Source organism: Eptesicus fuscus, chromosome 9, assembly GCF_027574615.1.
Source record: "Eptesicus fuscus isolate TK198812 chromosome 9, DD_ASM_mEF_20220401, whole genome shotgun sequence".
Classification (NCBI taxonomy): domain Eukaryota; kingdom Metazoa; phylum Chordata; class Mammalia; order Chiroptera; family Vespertilionidae; genus Eptesicus; species Eptesicus fuscus.
In genome coordinates, this window is record NC_072481.1 from 94,671,106 (window position 1) to 94,691,699 (window position 20,594).

Here is a 20,594-nt window from a genome sequence, read left to right on the forward strand (position 1 = left end):
TAACTCTTCCCTTGCTTGTCCTAAGACATGGTCAAGGCTGTCTACTGGCGAGGGTCAGGGAACAGGTGACTTCCTTTCCCACACCTGCCTTTCCCACACCTGCCTTTCCCACACCTGCCTTTCCCACACCTGCCTTTCCCACACCTGCCTTTCCCAAGAATAACGCTGGGCTGTGGACACTGGGTGGCTTTCTCTGAGTTATGGGACTTCCTCATCTAAGTAGCTTTGGCATCAAGCCAAGATTCAAAACCAGACAGTGTGGTCTGTGAAGTGGTATGAGAGATCATAGGTAATGTTATAAAAGGAATCTTTTCAAAGAGTCTCTTTCATAATCATAAAAATGAAAGGTTTCCTTAGAAAGAAGATAGCATCAAATGCCGGTGGGCTGTGATAGAATGTTATACTCATACTTTGCTGGTACATTGTAAATTCATACAGTGTATTTGAAAACAATAAAAAGGTTCTCATTCAAGCCAAAATCCGATTAGTTCTCTGTGAATTCTCTTTCCCTCACCCCATATCTAGTCCTCTTTCCACTGGGCCTCCAAATAGGTTCCGAGTTTATCCATTTCTCTCCATCTTCCCATTCTCACCACTCCCGCTGCCACCATCCCTCCCCACCTCTATGACCACTGTCTCCTCTGGTCCCTGTCCTCCACATCCCATCTCTCACCCAGCACAGCACCCAGAGTGAGTCTCATAGTGGCTAGCAGGTGTTTGCCTGCAGTTCTCAGAGCCCTCCAGTGGCAAAGAACCCAGTCCAACTCCATACTCTGTAGTGGGCTGAGAGAGGACTGAGTGTTGAAGTAAAGCAGGTCTTTCTCTGTAGGTGAGTAGATCTTTATACAACACACACTGAGAGAGTGAGATAATTTGCTTAAAAACTTTTCAAACACCCAAACAAGTGTCAGTGCAGTGTCCATTCTTTTGAGAGCTAGTGGAGAAGAGAGAGGCTCCTTTGTCAGCAAGTGTGTGGTTACCATTTTACTTCAGCCAGGATCCTGCTAATGCAGGAGGAGGTGCAGGGTGGGACACAGCCTCAGGATCCCTCAGGAGGCTCAGTGTGTCCCCATTTGGCCATATGAGGAATAGTGCTTCCACCTCACACCCCAGGAGGTGCCAGAGCACCAGGACAGGCCCCTGACCTCTGGCCCCAGAATCTTGAGCTCTGTGTCCCAGACCTCAGCCCTTCAAGAGTAACAGATGTTTCTAGGTTGGGCAGCCCAGACACATCAAAGAGTGGCAGGTTTTCGGGAAGGAAAGAATTGTGCATTAGAGGTGGAGCATGTTGGGCAAAACTAACTAATCCACCCTTTTTAAAACATAGCTAGAAGTCAGTCCCATACTTACTTTCAAAATCTACATTAGGGTAAAAAAAATCAGACTTTTGAGCTCCATCAAGTTGACTTATATCTGCCCTACCAGCCACAGGTGCTCAAGGAACAGTTGGTAACTAGAGAATAAAGTCTTATGACAGCCTGGCTTGCTTCGACCCCCCTCGATCACTGTGTCCAGACACAGTGGCCTTCTCTCTGCTCCTCAGATGAGTAAATTGCTCCCTAAGGCTTTTGCACCAAAGACCCTCCTACCCCAGGTCTTTTTCTTGTCATTCAAATCTGTGATCAAATGTTACCTCTTTAGGAAGGCCTCCCGCCCCCCCCCCCAACCCTCCCACTCTTCATCGAGCTCACTTCCTCTGAAGTCTTCTACCTGGCACTCCTCCATCGCTGAAATGGTCTTATTCGCGCGTCCTGTGCTCTTGGCTGTCTCTCCCTACTGGAACACAAACTCACAAGAATGACCGCATCTTGTCCACGGTGGCTTCCCCAGCATCTAAAGCAGTAAATGTTTGGCAACAACCAAGAGCATGCGTAATGATTACAATAATTGAAGGAAAGCAGAATACAAAATCCTGTATACTCTGTTTACCATTATTCAAAAAATGATGATCTGAAATAGAGTTGGTTTGGAGTACAGGGTGAAAGTAACATATAACTAGGCAAGAAAAAAGATAAGACAACCCACTTAAAATATTACATTTTCACTCATATTGTTACTACAAGAAATTAAAGTAATAGCTTTTCCTGCAAATTAATGAGCAAAGCACCAATAGCTAGCCTTAACAGAAAGCCTGCATGCAGTGACAGTGAACTGCTGCTAGCTACTCTCTGGGTAACCTTGAGTTCTCACAGCATCCCTACAAGAGGATGCCAAGGTCACACAGCTAGTGGTGGAGCCACGACATAAAGCCAGATCTCTCCAGTGACGTCTCTGTGTTCTTAGTGCTGACTCACCTTTTGTTATTGACATATAATTGATGTGAAGTAAAATGCACAGATCTTAACTGTATAGTTTGATCCTCTTTGACAAATACATACACTCATGAACCCTACACGCCTATCAGTATAAAAACATCACCCAAAAGTTCCTTCCTGCACCTTCCCTGTTGATCCTCTTCCCCAACCAAATTTCTATCACCATCAATTTGACTGCCTGTCCTAGAACTTCCCACACTCGAATCATGCAGTGTATGCTCTTCTCTGTCCATCCCTTTCATTCAGCATTGGAGCATGTTGATGTTTCTCTATGTCTATATTAAGTATAAATCTGTTTGCTACTCATTAATGTAGCATAGAGTATATTGTTTAAGTACTTCCTAGGGAGGGTTTGTACTATTGAGCATTGGGCGTGCTGGACTAAGCACCAGAAATCCTGGCTTTCAGCCCAAAACCCTACTTTATGACATTAATCAAATTATTTAATTTAAATGTCTCTATAGATAGGTATAGAGTTATGTTTCTCTTAACAAAAATATGAAAGAAAGAATGCCAGGTAGACATGTAGCACAGATACCCAACAGCCTGGTAAAACTCTCTATTAACCGTGATAATAGGAAACCAGCTGGATGAATAAATAAGATAATAGAAAACCTAAAAATTCATCTCAATACTCACCTTTTCTCCTTGATTTTCAAAAGCCTTACTAACAAATGTCATAGTAGCTGTCTTAATTTTCCCTCAAATATGAAAGTGCCCAGAGAAACAACCTAAAATCAAGAATTTGGATGTGATGCATTGTCTGGTTAGTCCTACAGTTTAAGAAGTTACTGAGGGAATGAGTGCTGAGTGAATATACGGATGTACATGTGAATGACCCTGTCGTGTCATTTCTGTTTTGGGGAGAAGGATGGTGAATGGCAGGATGAGAGGAAGGAGGGAGGATTACTGAAGTGCAGTTTCTTGAATTTGAATGGCCTAATTTATTATATAAATTGAAGGAAACCCCAAAGGGAAAAAATAACCCATCTATATTACGGAAGCACTCATATTATTTACAATATTCTTTTGAACTAATGTTCAATAGGAGTGGGAAAGCTTTTCTAAAGGATGGGCAGATTTCCTTAGCAACTGGAAGGGAACAAGCTTAAGGAAACTCGCCTTCACCTTATGGTCTGCGGGTGGCCTGTGGCCCCAGCTGGCCTTCCCTCTGGTGCAGGCTCCAGGTAAGCCAAGGACAGCGTGGCGGTCACCCCTCAGTCACTTTGTGCGGTGCTTTCACCCTACAGAGAGGCCACCTGAACGTGCAGAACTCCTGAGTTGCAGTGTGAGTGTGACTGGAGGTCAATTAGCTGATGTATGTGAAATGCTCTGAGGATAAAAAGCACTAAGTGGCAAAAGAGGAGCAGCCTGCCTCTCAGGCTCCAGATTGCCACTTGCCAATTATGTCACAATGATCTCAATCAGTCCACTTAAAGGTGCTTTATCTCCTTTCCTCAGGGTTTGTGCCACCTCCTACCAGCAGGGCAGAGCTTTACACCCTGATCCAGTCATTAACATAACCAGTAATTTCCGACAAAGATGGTGCTGGCTTTGAAGCCTGGAACACTGAGGTCACTAACAATCTTATCTCCCCTCATTAGCTGGCCCTGCTCTGCGGCTGTGAGTCAGCGCCTCGTCAGCTGGGCAGGGTGAAGATCAGGGGAGAAACAGAATCGAGGGGCCTTGGTCACCACGGTACTTATCTTAGCCTTCCCCAGGCTGATACTCCCCTGAGCACCAGGGACCAAGAAATTCAACTCTACAGTTATAATTATAGGTGCAGAGTAGGTACAGAAAGATCTAGCACCTTTATTAAAATATTACAGAATGCACAGATCTTAACTGTATAGTTTGATCCGCTTTGACAAATACATATACTCATGAATGTGTATGACACAAGACTACATCCCCCAATCTCATTTGCTTATTTTATTTAAAGCAACCGATTAAACACCACCTATGAGTAGAGAGCTCCCCCAAAGCTACGAGGTACAGCTTCTGAGAGATGCTCTTCTCTGCTCAGCTCTTGGGCCCAAAGCTGGTGGACAGGACAGGCCCCAAGTCCGCAGGCCAGGAGGCGCCCTCGGCCAGTGTATTCCTGGGATCCTGCTCCTGGGATGCCCTGCTCCTTCGTCCCGTCGGGGACAGATGCTGGGCTGTAGTGGCATCTGTATGCAGCCTGTGTGTCCACAGAAAGGAACGGACCCCTGTCCTCATCTCTGCACATCTCAAGCGTGTCTGCTCAAAAGGACTTTCTCTGGAATATTTTTAAAAGGAAGTTAATGTGTTTGTGTCCTACAATTCCCCTATATACTTGTGTTGTCTGCATGTATGATAGAGCCCTTTTTGCCTAATTATATTTCCCTTCTTATGCTAACCACATTTTAAAAATACAGGTGAATGAAAGATTATCTACATGGAGGCTGCACTGAACATGTCATTCACCAGGTTCTCCCTTTATAAAGTGAATACTTTTTTTAAGCCACATTAGGCTTTAAAGTGGACACATGAGGAAGATAATGTTCTCATTCACTTTCCAAGAACACTCTACCGTGCTAGGCAGGCCTTTACATCAGTGTCCGGGGTGCACATGTGCATGGATTTCTATCCCTTCGTTTGGTAGCTCCTAATAGCTACCAATTCCAAATGACAAATTCTACCAATTGTAAATATGTGGTTCCCAGCAAAGAAAAATGAGATCAAGCGAGGGGGTCGCAGGATCTAGAGACCCCCTCAAGCACTCCTGGGAGGTCAAGACAGCACATCCTGAGTTCTAACTGATGGGGCTCATGTGTGAGGCCACCAGCAGAGGTGACAGTGTTGCTATGTGATGGCTCAGCCAGGGTTTCAGTCCAGGGCACCCCTCTGAAGCCCTGTGCCCTGGCTCCAGTGGCCACTGCCAGGTAACTGAGGATGGGGACGATGCAGGGCCTGCACACTCTGCTTTCCTCCCTGTGCCACTTTATCTGCACTGTCGGATTGCTGTTGGAGCTGGTGCTGACTGACTCCATTTCCCTCAGGTTGAGCCCACATTGTTCGTGCTCCGATGGCATTCTGTCAGCCCTGCTGATGGACAGTCCCACTGAGTGCGGCTTCCTGAGCAGGCCAGACAGGCCCGCTGTTTCCTCCTTGTCTCTTATTGCCCTTTGTCATTAAAGGAGATGCCTGGCTTCAACTTCAATTTGTGCTGAAATACAGCAGTAAAGGGAGAAAGAGGGAAGTGCTCATCACTGTTATGAAGGCCGCTGTGCTTCTCTCTGCTCCCAGACTCGCCCCCTCTAGGAAGGTTTCAATCAAAGGATACATTTGTGAGCAACGGAGTTTAAGCTGTGCAATGAGACATTATATAGCAAACTTTCTTAGGGAACTTTCCGACTCTCCCCCCCCCCCCCCCCCGCCCCCGACCCCCGCCATTATTACTCTCAGCTGCATGTCTTGAATGTTGAGTGGGTGGGATGTGCTTTGACACTTTTTCTATTTTACTGAAGTTTGGGGGTATGGGTTGTTGTTGTTTAGCAGTTTTGTCTATCTAACAAGAAGTATTTCACCAAAGTCAATCTTTCCTGCTCGCTCTCCATTAGCATAAAGTTAGATCAAGAACCAAATTCATTGGCATTCTTTTATTCCCTTGGAGCCTGAGCTAGTCCGCAATTTTGCTTTTTTAAGAAAAGCGGCAGGAAAGAAATGAATGCGAAGTGCTGCTCCTGCTGAAGAGCTTGGCTTCCTGACAGTGTTGGAGCAGGGCTCTCCCCAGGCTTAACCTTCCTCATTAACGTCCTGCCTGGGCACCTCCTTTTTACAGCACGGAGTCAGTCTCTCCGTGTGCACATTACAAGGTTAACATGCTGCCGAAAGAGCTCACACTCTTAAAATGTTTCTTCACCTAAACAGATGTCCTTTGCAAGCTTTACAAGAAGACCTGTAGGAAATGTGGTATCCCACACATAATTTGAAATAAATATTAAAATTTTCCCAATGCAGCCTCAGCGAAAGAGGGAGAAAAAAACGAGACTGTGAACTTTGAAAAGATATGTGATATAATCTATTTAATGACATTCCCTACAATGATTTCAGAAGTGGGTGAGTTTCAAAGGGATTAAATGTGTTAAATAATAATCAAAATAAAATAAGATTGAGGGAAGGGAAGAAAACTAGCCAGCATCATTTAAAGATGTGTTGTTATCTCGATGGAGGTGAAAAGGTGTCCGGACGTGAGGAGAGGAAATTATAGTCAGAGGAGAAGATAGTGGCACGGCATGCTCGCTCCTTTTCTGGACTTTGTGTTAACTACGTGGGCTCAGAAACTGGCTTAATGATTTTTCCAGGATTCAGTCTGGCCCTTTATCAGTTCACTGAAACAAGAACATAAGCCAGGAGAGCCTGAAAAATTGCTGCAGCAAAACATTTCCTTCTGCTGGGCTGCTGTTCACTGCTTTGACCACTGGCCTTGGCCTTTGGGGGTTATGCCTGGACAAAGAGTTAAAGGACAATTCCTAAAGGTCAAACAAGTCGACAGTAGTCAGGGACTCTGGGAAAAGAGAGGGGGTTCTGGGCATCTGGACACATCCATTTTCTCTTGCTCACGCTGTTTGGCTGCTATGAAATGCTCAGCTAACCCTAATTGAATTTGACAATAATAAATCACATGTTGAAACTGTATAGCTCACCTAAGGCATAGCAATGGAAATGGTGAAGACACCAGAAGCTGGAGTTCAGGAAATGTCATATTCACATAGAAATGCTTTAAATTTTTCCCAGAGCTTTATTGTCTTTTCTACAGAAAGGTTCCAGACCACCCAGTGCACAGGTCCACTTTGGAAACTGCACATAAAATCATCACTTTAATTCAGCTCTGCCTCTGTTGTCATCCTGTAGCTTTAAGCCCATAAACAAAAAGGAAGTGAACTTTCAGAAAAGGAGACAAGAGCACAGCAGATGAGTTCACTCTTCCCTCATCCTCAGGAGCTGATCACACCCTAGCGGAGAGGGTTTGTGAAATCTAAAAGTAAAACATGTTTCAGCCTTATTTTCCTCTCCCCTCCCCCTTGCTCCACACAGTCCTATAAGGAGAGCAGTTCCTGGTGTCATTGTAAGAACACAGCTTCCAACTCTCAATCTCTGGGGCTAGCAGAAGACTTATGTAAAGGAGCGTCTCCACACCCACCCTGTCAATCAGAGCCACGTGCACTCCCACGCCTGGCCTTTCCCAGGCCCCCTTTAAGGACCCCCTGTGCCCCAAACCTTGCAGACTAAATCATTTACTTTATATTTTCTTTGAAGGATGCCACAGGAAGAAGTAAAGTCCTTCGGGAGGAGTGCAGTGTCCTTAGTCTTCCCCTATGCTGACTGGGCACAAGCGCATGGATGCTCTAGATGTCAGCTCAGTTGCATCTGGCACAGTGAGCCGCTGTTTTGTTTTGATGGAACCTCATCCTTTTCCTTCACAAGGTCTTTTGGTCTAATTAAATTTCAGGGAGACAGAGCCTTGGCAGGAGGTTAAAGTAAGCTGCTAGACTGGAATGTAGGAGTTGGGCTCAAAACTAAATTGGGAAGTTTAACTGGGTGCGTCTCCGGTTTCAATGAAATACTTTTACAGTGCATGGTAGCAATGTCTGTTTCTAAGCTTTTGAAAACCATTTTTCTTTTTTCCTTAATTGTAGTTCCCTAGTTGTTTTTATATTATGAGCTACTTGTAGAAAAATACAGGAAACATAATTACAATACAAAGCTCCCTTTCCCAAGCCTACTGAGATTACTGGGAGCCAGAGTTGGTTTTAAGGTTTTGCTAACTATAAGTTCAGAGTCATGAATTGCATCCTATGCAGCGCTAGTTGATTTACAACAAGTGTTGCGTGATTAAACAATAACCGTGCTTCTTCAGGCTGTGTAGCTGCTGTGGAATTCGAGGGCCATGTTGCCGCTCACAGCTCCCTCTGGGGAACAAGAAAGAACATCATGGTGTCTCTCACAGGAAAGCAGAAGGATTGTAGAAGTACAGACAAGCTTACTTAGGGAAGGGAAAGAGAAATAAATTGATTTGTTTTCTCCACTTGTATTTCCAGTTCCATGTGGCACTGTGTTCAATTGCTAAGTATTAATTTTTGTACCCTACTTTTCCTGAAGAATCTGTATATGGACGCCTGGGCCAGCAGAAATAACTTGTTTTACTATTATTAATACCCCGGAGAGGAAACCGGTACTTCAGTGTATTATAAAATGGAAAGCCTTTGGGAGTTTGATTTATTCAACCCTAAGTAATGATGGATGGTTGAGAATGAGAGTTGTTGAATGTACCCTGTTAGCATACCATTTCAAGCAAACAGTATAGATATTCAGAAGTAGCTTTCTAGTGAAGGTGAGTGCGCAGTGTGCCCTGCAGAGACACACCCCAGGCCTGCTCCTCTCCGCGGACTCCCAGGAAAATCTGTGGGGAGGCTCTCAGTTGTAGCTCCATTATCTGTTACTTTCACTTGATATAACTGGTTTTAAGTTGTTCTTTAATATCATGTGTAGGGAAAATGGTGCCTTCATGAGATACTTACCTTGTTTAAAGTTGGACTGTTTTCATACCGCCTTCACATTCTCCTGTTTTGAGTACTCATCTTGTAATTTGATGAATACATTTGTATGTGTAAAAGCTAAATGTTTATCTTACCCCCAAAATGGCCAAGTACTTTTCTTTCTTTTTTCTTCTTTCCTTCTCATTCTTTCTTTCCTTCCGCCCTCCGTTTTTGCAAATCATCTTGAAATTCTCATCTCAGTTTTCTTTAGAGAGTTGTAATAAGAAATTGGTGAGTGAGGGCTGAGATGCAGGATTAATTTATTCTCCTCTGGTTTTCTTTTAGCAAGCTTTCCTTCCAAGGAAGTGTTTTAAATGGATGGAAACTCTCAGAAGCCCTGGTGTGCTTGGTTTCCGCTCGGCCCTGGTGGCTGAGGGAGCAGACTGCCAGAGCCATGGGCACACTGTTTCATACTTTTTAGTATTTTGATAAGGCCCCCGTCCGATGGGAGGAGAAACTTAAGTATCGAGCAAATGGCGGCCCCGGCCTCTGGCACTGGAGCTGGAAGCTGTTTGAAAATTAACTTGATCCTGCAGCGGAGCGGTTCGGTGACACTGCAGAGGGCGGCCAGCAAGGCAGCGTTTCCCAGCTGCCCGGTGCGCATCATTAGTGGGTGGAGAGGAGCCTCCATACAGAGCGCACCAGAACCCACAGGAGAGGAAACGCTGCGTCTAGTGCCCCTGGAAGGCAGGGCTGCTTCGGGAAGCTTCGGTTTCGTTTTATGTGCCTGTGGGTGTGCCGGGTGGCAGTGAGAACCGCGGGCTCCAGAGAGCCCGAGAGGCTGGGAGCCGCCGCCGGGAAGGACCGCCTGGCCGGAGTGACCGTGGCCCCGGCAGAAGAGGGGCGCCCGCCCGCCTGGAGCGACGTCCCAGGCCGCTTCCCCACGCTGCGCAGCGCGCTGGTGGCCGGGGCGGGCGCGCGGCGTCCCGGCACCGGGAGGAGCTGGGGGACGGTGACAGTCACTTCTCCCTCCTCCTGCCTGAGGATCGTAGTATTTCCAAACAGTTCACACAGTAGCGTCCCTGTCGACCTCCTGTATCTACCGTGCAGTCACGGAGCGTCTGTGGACGGTGGACGCGAGGGCTGCGCGGACTGCGCACGGACGGCGGTCACCCTCCCCCGCTGTGCAGCGCAGGCTTAGACGCGACCATCGCAAGATTTACGGCTCCAGAGCCAAGGCGATGTGCCCCGCGGGGACCTGGTGGAGGAAAGCCGGAGCCTTGAACGCCGACGGCTTCGGGACCGCCACCCTGACCCCGCCCGCCTCTCTCTCTCCCCACCCGTAGGACTTTCTGCAAGGAGACTGCACCAAAGCGAAACAGAAGCTGAACTGGAAGCCCCGGGTCGCTTTTGATGTAAGTGTCCCCCGCGCGGTGGGACCCGTGGGCGCCCCCGCCGCAGGACTAGTCCGGATGGGCCCCGCGGGAGGGTGGCCACCTGGCGGGCAGCCGGGCGCCGGTGGTGCCCAGGTCGGAGGGCGAGGGGGTAGGGGAAGGCCGCCACAAGGGTGGAGGTGTCGCCAGGAGAGAGTGACGGAAACCCCACCCTCAGCGCCCACCCTTTGTCTCGGATCCCAGGAGCTGGTGCGGGAGATGGTAGACGCCGACGTGGAGCTCATGCGGAACAACCCCAACGCCTGAGCGTGGCCGCCCAGCGCCCAGCCGCCCCACCGGCCTCTGTCCCGGCAGAATCAGCCCTTGGGGGCCGCACCAGTGGTCCAGGGAGGAGCGAGGGGCGCGCCCTTCCGAGAGCTGCCGGAGACCCCGCAGCCACTGCGAAGTGGTCTTGCCAGCAGGCCTGCGGCCGAGGGGGTTTGCAGCAGCCGGGACAGGACGCGGCGCTCCGGTTTGGCCCACTTTCCCTTTGTCGAGGCCTTCTCTGAATGGTTTTACGAAATCAAAAAGATGTTTTAATCACATGTTCCCTCTACTTGAAATCATGTCATTAGACAGCTGAAATTGTGAGGCTTTCAACTGGTTTTTCTTTTTTCTGATTAAAAATGGCCTTTCTATAAACCAGCAGGAGGAGTTGATGTCCGTGTTTTCTGCAAGTTATAAAAGCAGCTATAAGGGCCACAAAACAAAACAGAAAACCTCGATCCATGGCTTGGAGTGAAATATCTCCCTGCAGGCCTGCTGGCTTTTGAGAGAGCCCCTGCAGGCAGCCCCTGCCGGGCCCAGGCTGACTTTGCCTGTGTGTCCTCCTAAGTCTCTGCCGGGACATTTGTCTCCCTCCCAGTGACAATAAGCCAGTCTCTCCAGCCCATTTGGAAACCCAGTTCCTGCAGAAAGGAGGCATTCACACCGCTCTGGTCTCTGCTGACTATAATTAGAACCCACGGGGCTCCAGTCATCTCAAAGGAAGGCTTCAGAAATAGAGGGGGGTTAGGAGAAGAAACTTGAAGGTAAGTAAATATTGTTGGAACATTCCACGCTGAAGCCCCTGGGTTACCCAGAGGTCTCTGAGCCCATGCTTTCCCTTGTGGTCTAGAATCTTACACAATACGCACTTCCAACCTCTCCTCGGTGCTAGATCACTTTTTAAATCTAACTTTGATTTAGTCATTCAACCAATTTACATTAAGTGCCTAATATATGCCAAGTCCTGTGCCCTTCAACTGTATCAGCATTAATTAGAAGTTATAATTGGGAGGTTTTAAGTCTGGGCCTGGGATCACTGACCGGTTTCACTGGGTGCATCGTTCAGGTGGCCTGGCTAGCACCACAGGCAGGGGCTCCTGAGCCATGGTCAGTGTGAACACAGCCATGGCAGGTGAACACGCAAACATATGGAATCTGCAGCAGCAAACCAGGATCTGCACACAGGTGGATACCTCTGCATGAAATGCCATATTTTGCTGCAGAACAAATTAAATCAGGGCTCTTCTTCCCCTCACTTTCCCTCCAAGGAAAATAAAATAAAACTTTATAGCAAATGGACTTCCAGCCTTGCCCATCTCCTGTGAGTGCAGGCGAACTGTTTCTGAATGTATTCTCTAGCAGGTTTATGGTCTGGGGAGGACCCAGGCTCCGAAGGCTGGCGGCAGGAAAGAGGATTCTTTGTGTGGCTGCCCAGAGTTGCTGTGACAGCATACTAGCCAGGGCCAGCCTCAGCTTTGATGGAGCAGAACTAGGGTGGCCTGAGCTAGCTAGCGGCCCCCTTCTCAGAAGCTGCCCCAGGATGGGGCCTTCTCCCAATCGGGATGCTGCTAATTGGAAACAGATGGTCCCGGGCAGACTGGGCCTCCAGGATGAGGCAGGCTGGTGGGCACACATACACACACACTCACACTTACATGCTCACACAATGTCACTCACAGACTTCAATACACACACCCAAACACTCACAAACACAAATACACACCTACTAACACGCCATCTCACACACATTCACTCACTTGCAAACATAACTCACAAACCTGCTATCACACTGTCACACACATACTCACAGATAAACACATTCACACACATTCCCCTTAGCCTTGACCTGACAGACAGGCACCTCCTTTTCTCCTCTGACCCCCTGAACCCTCCATCTCATCCCAGACCCAGGCATAGAGACCATTCTAGGGCTTGCAGTGACCCCATTCAATTCAGTGTTTTGTGACTTATTAGCCTAAAGGCCTACTAAGCTCTTCAGTGAAGACCAGGACAGATCCTAGGTAGGGGTTTAATGGGAGTCCAGTGGAGCCATAACGTTAAACTGTTCTTCCCAAAATGGTCTGGAGAATCAGTTTCTGAAAGACACAAAGAGTATTTTTGGTTGCAACCTTCTCTCTATTCCTGCACCCTCAATGGGGAGGTGGGGGTCCACTTGGTTTCTAAACCTCAAGGAGAAAAAGAGAACAAATCTGAGTCTTTTTGTGCTGTGAGTTTCATTTGGACATCCTTCAAGACAATTTTATCTTAAATATCAATTCAATTTCAGTGAACTTATTTTCCCCTTTTTTTTCTGCTCTGCCAGCTTTGGCTATTCATTTTAGATGTGATAAACTATGTTCCATCTCCATTTGGTTTTAAGTTAAAAACTAAGAACCTCACAATGTTAGTACACTCAAATATAACAGCAAAGCAGTCCAACCGCATTAGTGCCCAGATGAGCAACAAGGTGCATGGATGCGTGGGCCACCCAGCAGCCTCACTTTCCATCAGATTGGCCTGCCAGACTGCCTGGGCTTTGTCTGCTGCCCTTCGTCATTAGGGCATTAGAAGGGAGCGAGGTCAGGCATAATAAGCCTGACACACCTCCCCAGCTATGTGGAACCAAAGCCGGCAGCAGACTGCAGGCCCCTTCGGGGGAGAGCTTGGGAGAGAGTGCTCCCTGTAAGGGGGCTCCTCGGGACATTGATTTCAGGCTGTGGAATTGCTTCAGGCTCCTCTCTTCTCCTTTAATCACCAACACCAACCACCAAGATTCCCTACACCCTTGGCCACATTGGTTGGCTGCTGGCGAATGAGACCTTCCCTGTGTTCTTAAAGGTTGTAGCAGGAGACAGCACTTTGAAATTTCATTTCAAAATAACCTTAAACTTTACAAATAAATGTGTAAGCCCCCCAAAAAGCCTCAAAGCACCTCCAGCATCTTGTTTGTTGTGGGGATTCCAATCAGGTATTCTCATGTGTGTGTGTGAATGTGTGAGTGTGTGTGTGTGTGTGTGTGTTTAATTAAATCTTTATTGTTGAAAGTATTACAGTATTCTCAGTTTTAAGATATATCCCAAAAGTCTAAGTTCACACTCATCTATTTTTCACGACCTACACTGCAGCCTTCAGTACACTGGGTTTTAAAAAATATCGTGTGTCTCTGTGTGCACATGTGTTACAAACATAGTCCAACATGCCACCGACATCTCCAGAAACTGTGGGTTTTAGTCCCTGGGAATTCTCACAAACAGCAGCGACAACTGGGACACGAAGCCTCTCTGGAGGCTGGCCCACCCTCCGCAGCCGGGGGTTTGCCACAGTCCACAGTGTCCTTTCCAACCCACAGGGTCTGGGCCGGATTTCTTCCAGGAGTCCTGGGGGTGCTGCTGCCCTGCCCCAAGCAGGCTCCAGGCCAAGACCTCCCTGTGACCTCCTTGCTCCCTCTGGGGCACACTCAGAAAGCGGGAAGCACATTTTGAGGGTGTGTGCCATCAGGATTATTACCGGGACTGGACCTGCGGCCATTTCATGTCCCAAGCCTCTGTGGCCATCGCTCCCTCCCCCAGGCCCCAGCTGCGGGCCTTCCTGCAGGCAGCCAGGGTGCACCCTCGATACTCCAGCGTGGGCTCTATCCCCAAGGCCTTCCAAGGCCTCCTTGGGAATACGATGGCTGGGCCCCACTCCACCCTCACGGGTTTCCTCCGCCAGAGTCTCTGCTGGGAGGCCGAAGACCGCGGGCTGACCCCAGGTCCAAAGCCCGAGCCTACTCCCCGTCTCCCGCGCTTCCTCCCCCTTCCTCCGGGGTCAGGGGTCACACACAACTGACGCCCCGGACGCCAGGTTCTCAGCTGCCCCTTTTGATCTTTAAACTCGGGAACTGAGGCGCCTGCCTGTGTGCAAGCCCCTGGAGTCAGGCCACGTTCACTGGGACCGCTTTGCTGTGGTGCTGCAGGGCCCCTAAGGCGACTGCGGAGGCCCCGGTGACCCTCGACCCCCTCCCTAGCTCTGAGCCCTGGGCGGGCCTCCGGGTCTCCGGACTGGCAAACTGCAGCCCCCACTGCGCGCCCCTCCGCCCCGGCCGGCCGGGCAGTAAGCCCCGCACACGTGTAGGGGCGCGGACAGCTCGCTCTCCCCACCAGGCGCACCTGCGGGGAGCTGAGGGGGTGATGGACAGGTGTCAGGTGTCCTTAAGAAAAACAAAACAAAAACACCTTCCACAGCCAGAGTCCTGGCCTCGCCAATGCTCCGGTGCACGCAGGGTGCGCGGGATGGACGCTTCGAAAAGCTGAAGGTCCAAAACACGAGAGCTTTGGTGACCTGGGGGCGACAACTGAAATCGGGGCTCCCCGACTCCCACCACTCTGACGGGAGGCCCTGGGGCCGGCCAACCTGCGCGGAAGCCGCACCGCCCGAGGCCCAGGCTGGAGTGGCGGGCCGAGGGCGCGGGAATATATATTTGGAAGGGGTCAGGACCTCGGCTGGAGCCTGACTTTTTATGGTGAGGAAGCCGCCAGGGACGGGCCTTCTGGCGAGGCTTTCCTGTTGTGCCACTTCTCCCCGCAGCAGCGCCAGGAAGAAAGGTTGGGGTGATCCAGGCGGCACCCTAAGGCCCCTGGCTCCCCCGACTCTTTCCTGGGGGCTGAGTGGATCATTGGCCGCCCGAGAAGCCGGGTGGCAAACGCAGAGCAATGTCGCCTTATTTCCCGGTCACCAAACACTTACTGTGCGTCGTTGCCCTGCACTCCCGGATATTCCGTGGAACCAGAGCGGGAGTGGGAGTGGGCGTGCAGGACGCGGGGGGGGGGGGAGGACCGGGGACTGACGGCCCAGGGCGGCACCCCACCGAGTTCTATCTGGGAATTTCTAGCACTTAGACAGCCCTTGGCTGTGGGATCAGCGGTGGGGCCGAATTCCCCCGGCTCTCCCCGGGACACAGGACTGAGGCTCTGGTGGCACCTCCACCCGGTTAACCCACACTCTCCCCCTTGGCGCAACCGAAAGGCGGGTGTCCTCCGTGCATAGTTATAAGGATCCTCATTAGAAATGCAAGGAAGCTCGGCCGGGGGGCACAGGCTCCGGAAAGGCCCCCTACCGCTGCGGGCTACGGGCGCCCCAGGCCTGGCTGGGGGGAAAAGCTTGCCCAACCTCCAGGGCTCTTCCTGTGCACCATCGGGGATGCCGATTTTGCTCTACTCGGAGGACAAAGTTTTCGGTTTTCCTCTCCTGGCAGATTTTTAGGAATCCGATGGCCGCCTAAATACGTGCTCCCCACTCACCACCCATGTCCGGTTTCACATCTATAGCCATTAACAAGACCCCAACCCAGCACTTGCACCGATGACCTACTTTTATGCTGAAGGAGATGCAGAGGCCTTAAGGGTTAATGGCGCTAAATGTGTTGGTTTTCCTGCTTTTTCCCTGGGGTAGGTAATGGGGGAAGAAGTTCTCTCTCTCTCTCTCTCTCTCTCTCTCTCTCTCTCTCTCTCTCTCTCCTTAAAGCCCTAGAGCAAACCCCTTCATTCCTCACTCTCCAGTTCTGAGTCCCAGAAGAGCCCCTCCGGGTCCCTAGGCCCCAATGTCCTGTGTGCTGGGGCGCCTCCGTGTTCCTAGGCTTGCCTGGGGTTCCCCCATCCAGGCCGCACTGCCTGGCCCTGGCTGCCCACCCACTGCTCTAAACCTGGGCTCCCAAATTGCACCCCCACGCCCACCCAAGTAGCACCAAGCTGTGTTGACTTAGTGGGCAAATGGGCAGCTCACCGAGTCCCCCTAGGAGCAACTTGCAGAGACAGCTAGAGGAGGGTGGGCAGTTTTGTTCAAATGACCAACAGTGCTAACTGGCGGGCTTCGAGGAACCTAAAGACGGACCAGAGAAAGATGATGCTCATTGGGAGAACAGAGGGAGGTACCATCTGGAAGAGCAAGAGTCCTGGGGAAGCAACCCTGGGGCTTTTGGGGTCACCCAGCAGACCTGGGTGGGGAGATTATGAGCTGTAAGCCATGCTAGGCCCCGTCAGGACCACGCAGAACCCACCTCTCCTCTTGGGCTGTGCTTGTGTGGATGCCCCACCCTTCTCTCCTGTCTGGAGGGTCAGGGCCTATATGCAAAGAAATTCCAGATCATACTGCATCTCCTATAATATGCTCAATATGCTGCAAATTAAAAATCAGTGAGGGGAAAAATAAAGTAAACAACAAAAAAATTAATATAAAACAGAGGGTTTCTTTGGAGCCAGGGTTTGATGGGAAAGGGGCACAACAAAGGTCCCAAGTCCAGCCTTCTGCTCTCCACACCATATTTTGGTTTCCAATAATGTGGACATGGTACGTTTTGCTCAATTTTCCACTCCTAATCACTTTTAGAGCATCGTCGTGGAGAAGCCGTTTTGATTCTCCTGAATGGATTTTGGAGTTGGAATTCATTTAATTAAGTATTGCTCCTTTCCCAGCCTGACTCAGACCTGGAACCTGCCAGTCCTGCTCCCTGAGGGCACCAAGTCTTTCTGAGGACTGGGAATAAGCTCTGGTCTGCTGCATCCAGCCCAACACCCAAAGGTCTCAGTGCCTGGGCCTGCAGGCCAGGGCTCAACTGGAGGGGGACATAGGGAGAAACTTCAGGGCCTCAAGGCCTAGGTGGGGACCTGGGAGAAAGAGTGGTGAGCGAAAGTGACAGAGAGAAAGAGGAGGACAGAGGGACAGAGACACAAAGAGACACAGAACTTAATGATTATATTGGATTCACACTCAGAAAGGGGAGATGGAGTGAGGTATCAGGCCACAAAAGTTCTGACTATGAATATAGAGCCCAAATACCAAAGGGAAGCCATTAATAAAAGCTGTTTGCAAGGAACCTCTTGGCTTCATTATCAATTGAAACAGGAGCTTTCAGAAAAGTGGGGTTTCTGAAGCTGGATTTGGGGGTCCATGGCAAATCTGGCAGGGGGGGGGGCAGGGGAGGGGGTTCATGCCTGTGGCCACTGTCTGAATAAATTAGGCTTTGCTGGTTGGGAGCTCTCTTGAGCTGAGGGCTCGCCTGCTCTCTGCCCCCTACAACTTGGTGGGGTGAGCACTCTGACAAGATCTCTTGATCCCTTTTCTCCCTGCCTCCCCCCAGTGCTCTCTGCTTGCTGCGGAATGACTGCCCTTGCAGAATGTATTCTGCCTGGCCAGCTTTATTACATGGCCACCATCAATCTTGCCCCTAAAGTGACATTTGTTTATGACTGGGTGGGAAGGGCTAATGGCTTCATCAACCAGCTCTGAAATGAGTCTAGAGGAGTCTAAAGAGAACACTCTGCGACACCAGACAGGATCCAGTGGTGGGAATTGGTCTCCGAAGGAAATGGGATCCCTCCCCAGGAACTCCGGGATGTGGCATGGAGGTAGAAAGCAACTGTCACTTCAACCAGCATTGCTTCAGGTGCCACTGACAGTGAGGAAGACACTGGTATCCAAAGCCTGGAGCCCCTGTGGATGCCTCTGGGCCCTCTTGGACCGTCTGTCCAGGCAGCCTGAAGCAGTAGAGAGGTCAGGACCTCTGTGGAGTTTTGCACCATTAAGAACAAAACAAATGGCCTCCCACCTTAAAAACTGACTCTCCTCTCTGGGGAGCTGAGTGGGAGAGAAAAGGTCTTATGTCCCCTCTTTACCTATCAAAGTTCAGGGGAGCCCAGCAGGGCTATAAGGCATTCTTGTTTCCTGACCCCTGTTTCTGACCCCACAGGAAACAGCCAAGAGCTTATGGGCCACCAGCACAATTGAGCCTTATTCCTCTGCAAACATTGATTATTAATGACACAAACTGTGTGGAATGATAAATAGTAAAATGCATGCTTGTTTGCATGCAATCTCATGAAGAAAGGATGGCTAACTACACAACTTTGGAAGCAGCAAGCATTCCTACCAGACATGCAATATGCCAAATGCGAACTTTCAGATGCACGTATCACGCTGGCATTTGCTAAGAAAATAAATGTGCCCACAGCCACATAAATGACAAAATGCTCTCCTAAAGCCACCTACAGAAGTTAATTTCGAAATCAGCCAAGTCCCCATGGCTGGGTCTTACTCGTTTCGTGTTGCCAGCTAATTTCAAAATGGACTATTTGTTAGTTAAAATATCAAGGAGTTTTCTTCCAATACTTTACAGGAAAAATATATCCTTATTACTGAAAAAGTACGGATCAAACATGCAAACCACTAAGGAATCAGTAGTTCTTCCAGATTAAATAAGGCTGGCAGGAGTTGGTTTTTCTTAAATGGGACATAAGAATCCAAGTGCAAATATAGTGATAGTAGAAACCATTACACTGTGGTTTCAAAAGTCAGAATAATGAGTAGAACGTTTGACCTTCCACTCAAACATAGCAATTCCTGTAGAAATTACTACCTTTGCTATATAGGTATAACACAAACACCTTCCTGGACACGTATGTCTTCATGCCTAATTTTCAAACGCTGGAAACCAAGAGGGCAAAACTGGTTGCTAAGAAGCCTTCCCCATGCAAGCACTTAAACGCTGCTCTTGGTCCACTAATGCCAGAATACTCCTACCGGTTTCCTCTCCAGCCACAGGGACTGGAGACCCAGAAAGGAGGAGCAAGGGGCGCCCGAAGCCCACTCCACATCCTGGCGGGACCAGGAAGAACTCACCCAGCGCTCCCACTCCAGCTCAGGCCACCAGCGCTCCCTCGGGGCGCCAGGGCCGACCTTTCCCGGCGAGCCCGCCTCTGTGTCCCGCGACCCAAGGCTCTGGGCAGCAGGGTCGAGCTTTCAAGGGCCAGACTGGATCTAGGCCCCAGGCTGACTGCAGCCGCGATGCCCTGGGGCCACAAACCCCAGGTCGGGGCTGCAGAGGGTCGTGATGCAGAGGGTCGCGGGCACGTGGACCGGGGGCACTCGGAACCGGCCCGCCTGCACGCCTCTCGTCCTTTCGGCCAAGCGACTCCCTCGCCTGCCACTGCGAAGTGATTTGTGGCCTCTGTCAACTGACTTCACACTCCGAGGGGACGCAACCCTGCCGGTGGGGGCTCGCCTGGAGCCCCAGCGCTGAACCGGGCAGGTCGGCGCGGCCAGGCCGAGGGGCCGGGGCCGGGGTCCTCCTGCAAGCCTGTGGCTGCCTATGTTGCGGGCTGGCGCGGGGCGCCCCGTCGCGGGGGAGCAACGGCGTGCCTGTGACCTTCCCACCCTGGATGAGCTCCCAATCACACGTGTGTCTTCACAACAAAGGCGGCGAGCAGTGCCCACGGGAAGCGCTGTGTCCGGTGGCGAGAGGGTGAGCAGAACCCGCCGCCTTCCCGCGGCTCCCCAGCCGGGCGACGAGGGCCGTCCGCTCCACACGCACCCCTGCCCGGCGCCCACGCTCCCACCCGCACACCCCGCCTAGGTCTCCGTGGGCTCTATTTTCTCCCCAAACAGCAGGTTTCAGGAGGAGGCGGTGAGGAGCCAGGGAAGGGGCGGGGCGGGGGCGAGGTGGGAGAGGAAGGAGCTCCAAACACAAACAAGCGGGCCGGGCCGCGGCGGTAATTACAGCTCATTAGCCGGAGGGCCTGCCGCGGGGAGCGCGTCCGGAGGCCGGCGTCGGGCCGCGGGAGACGCCCCGCGGAAAGCCCGCGGAGAGCCGCAGGCCTGCACTCCGTCCCCCTGTTCCAAAAAGCTGAACCCGGCATGTCAGAGAAGGAACCGTCTCCGGCTGTTCGAACTGCCCGGACTGGAGACGGGTCACCCGGTCAGAAGGGACGGGTGGCCGTTTGGCCACCTGCTGCCGCTTTCCTTCCGGGCCTGGACAGCCCAGCTCCGGCCACCAGACCCTTTGTCCTCACACCCCGGCTCCACGCTCGGCTCGCAAGTGGACCAACGCACAGACTCTGCGAGCTTTGTCAGTGGGTTTTTTCCTTCCATCGTCCACGCAAAGCGGGGGCACCGAGGACCTGGCGCTGCGACGGCCGCGCGGAGGCTCACAGCAGCCGGGCGGCCAGTCCCCGCCAACCTGACCGGGAGACACCGCGCCCTGCGCCGCCGCAGTCTCCCCTGGCTACTGAGTTACGACTCTGAGCAAAAAAGACCCGAGTAAATCA

General features: G+C 50.8%; 1 protein-coding gene across 1 annotated transcript in view; it reads left to right on the plus strand.

Moving 5' to 3' along the window:
- Window positions 1-10,896, plus strand: part of GMDS (GDP-mannose 4,6-dehydratase) — a 681,907-nt gene extending 671,011 nt beyond the window's left edge. The window contains exons 10-11 of the mRNA XM_008158879.3: window positions 10,165-10,233; window positions 10,456-10,896. Coding sequence (XP_008157101.1) covers window positions 10,165-10,233; window positions 10,456-10,518 — 132 coding nt within the window. The 3' untranslated portion in view covers window positions 10,519-10,896. The remainder of the gene's footprint in view (window positions 1-10,164; window positions 10,234-10,455) is intronic.
- The last annotated feature ends 9,698 nt before the right edge of the window (window positions 10,897-20,594 follow it).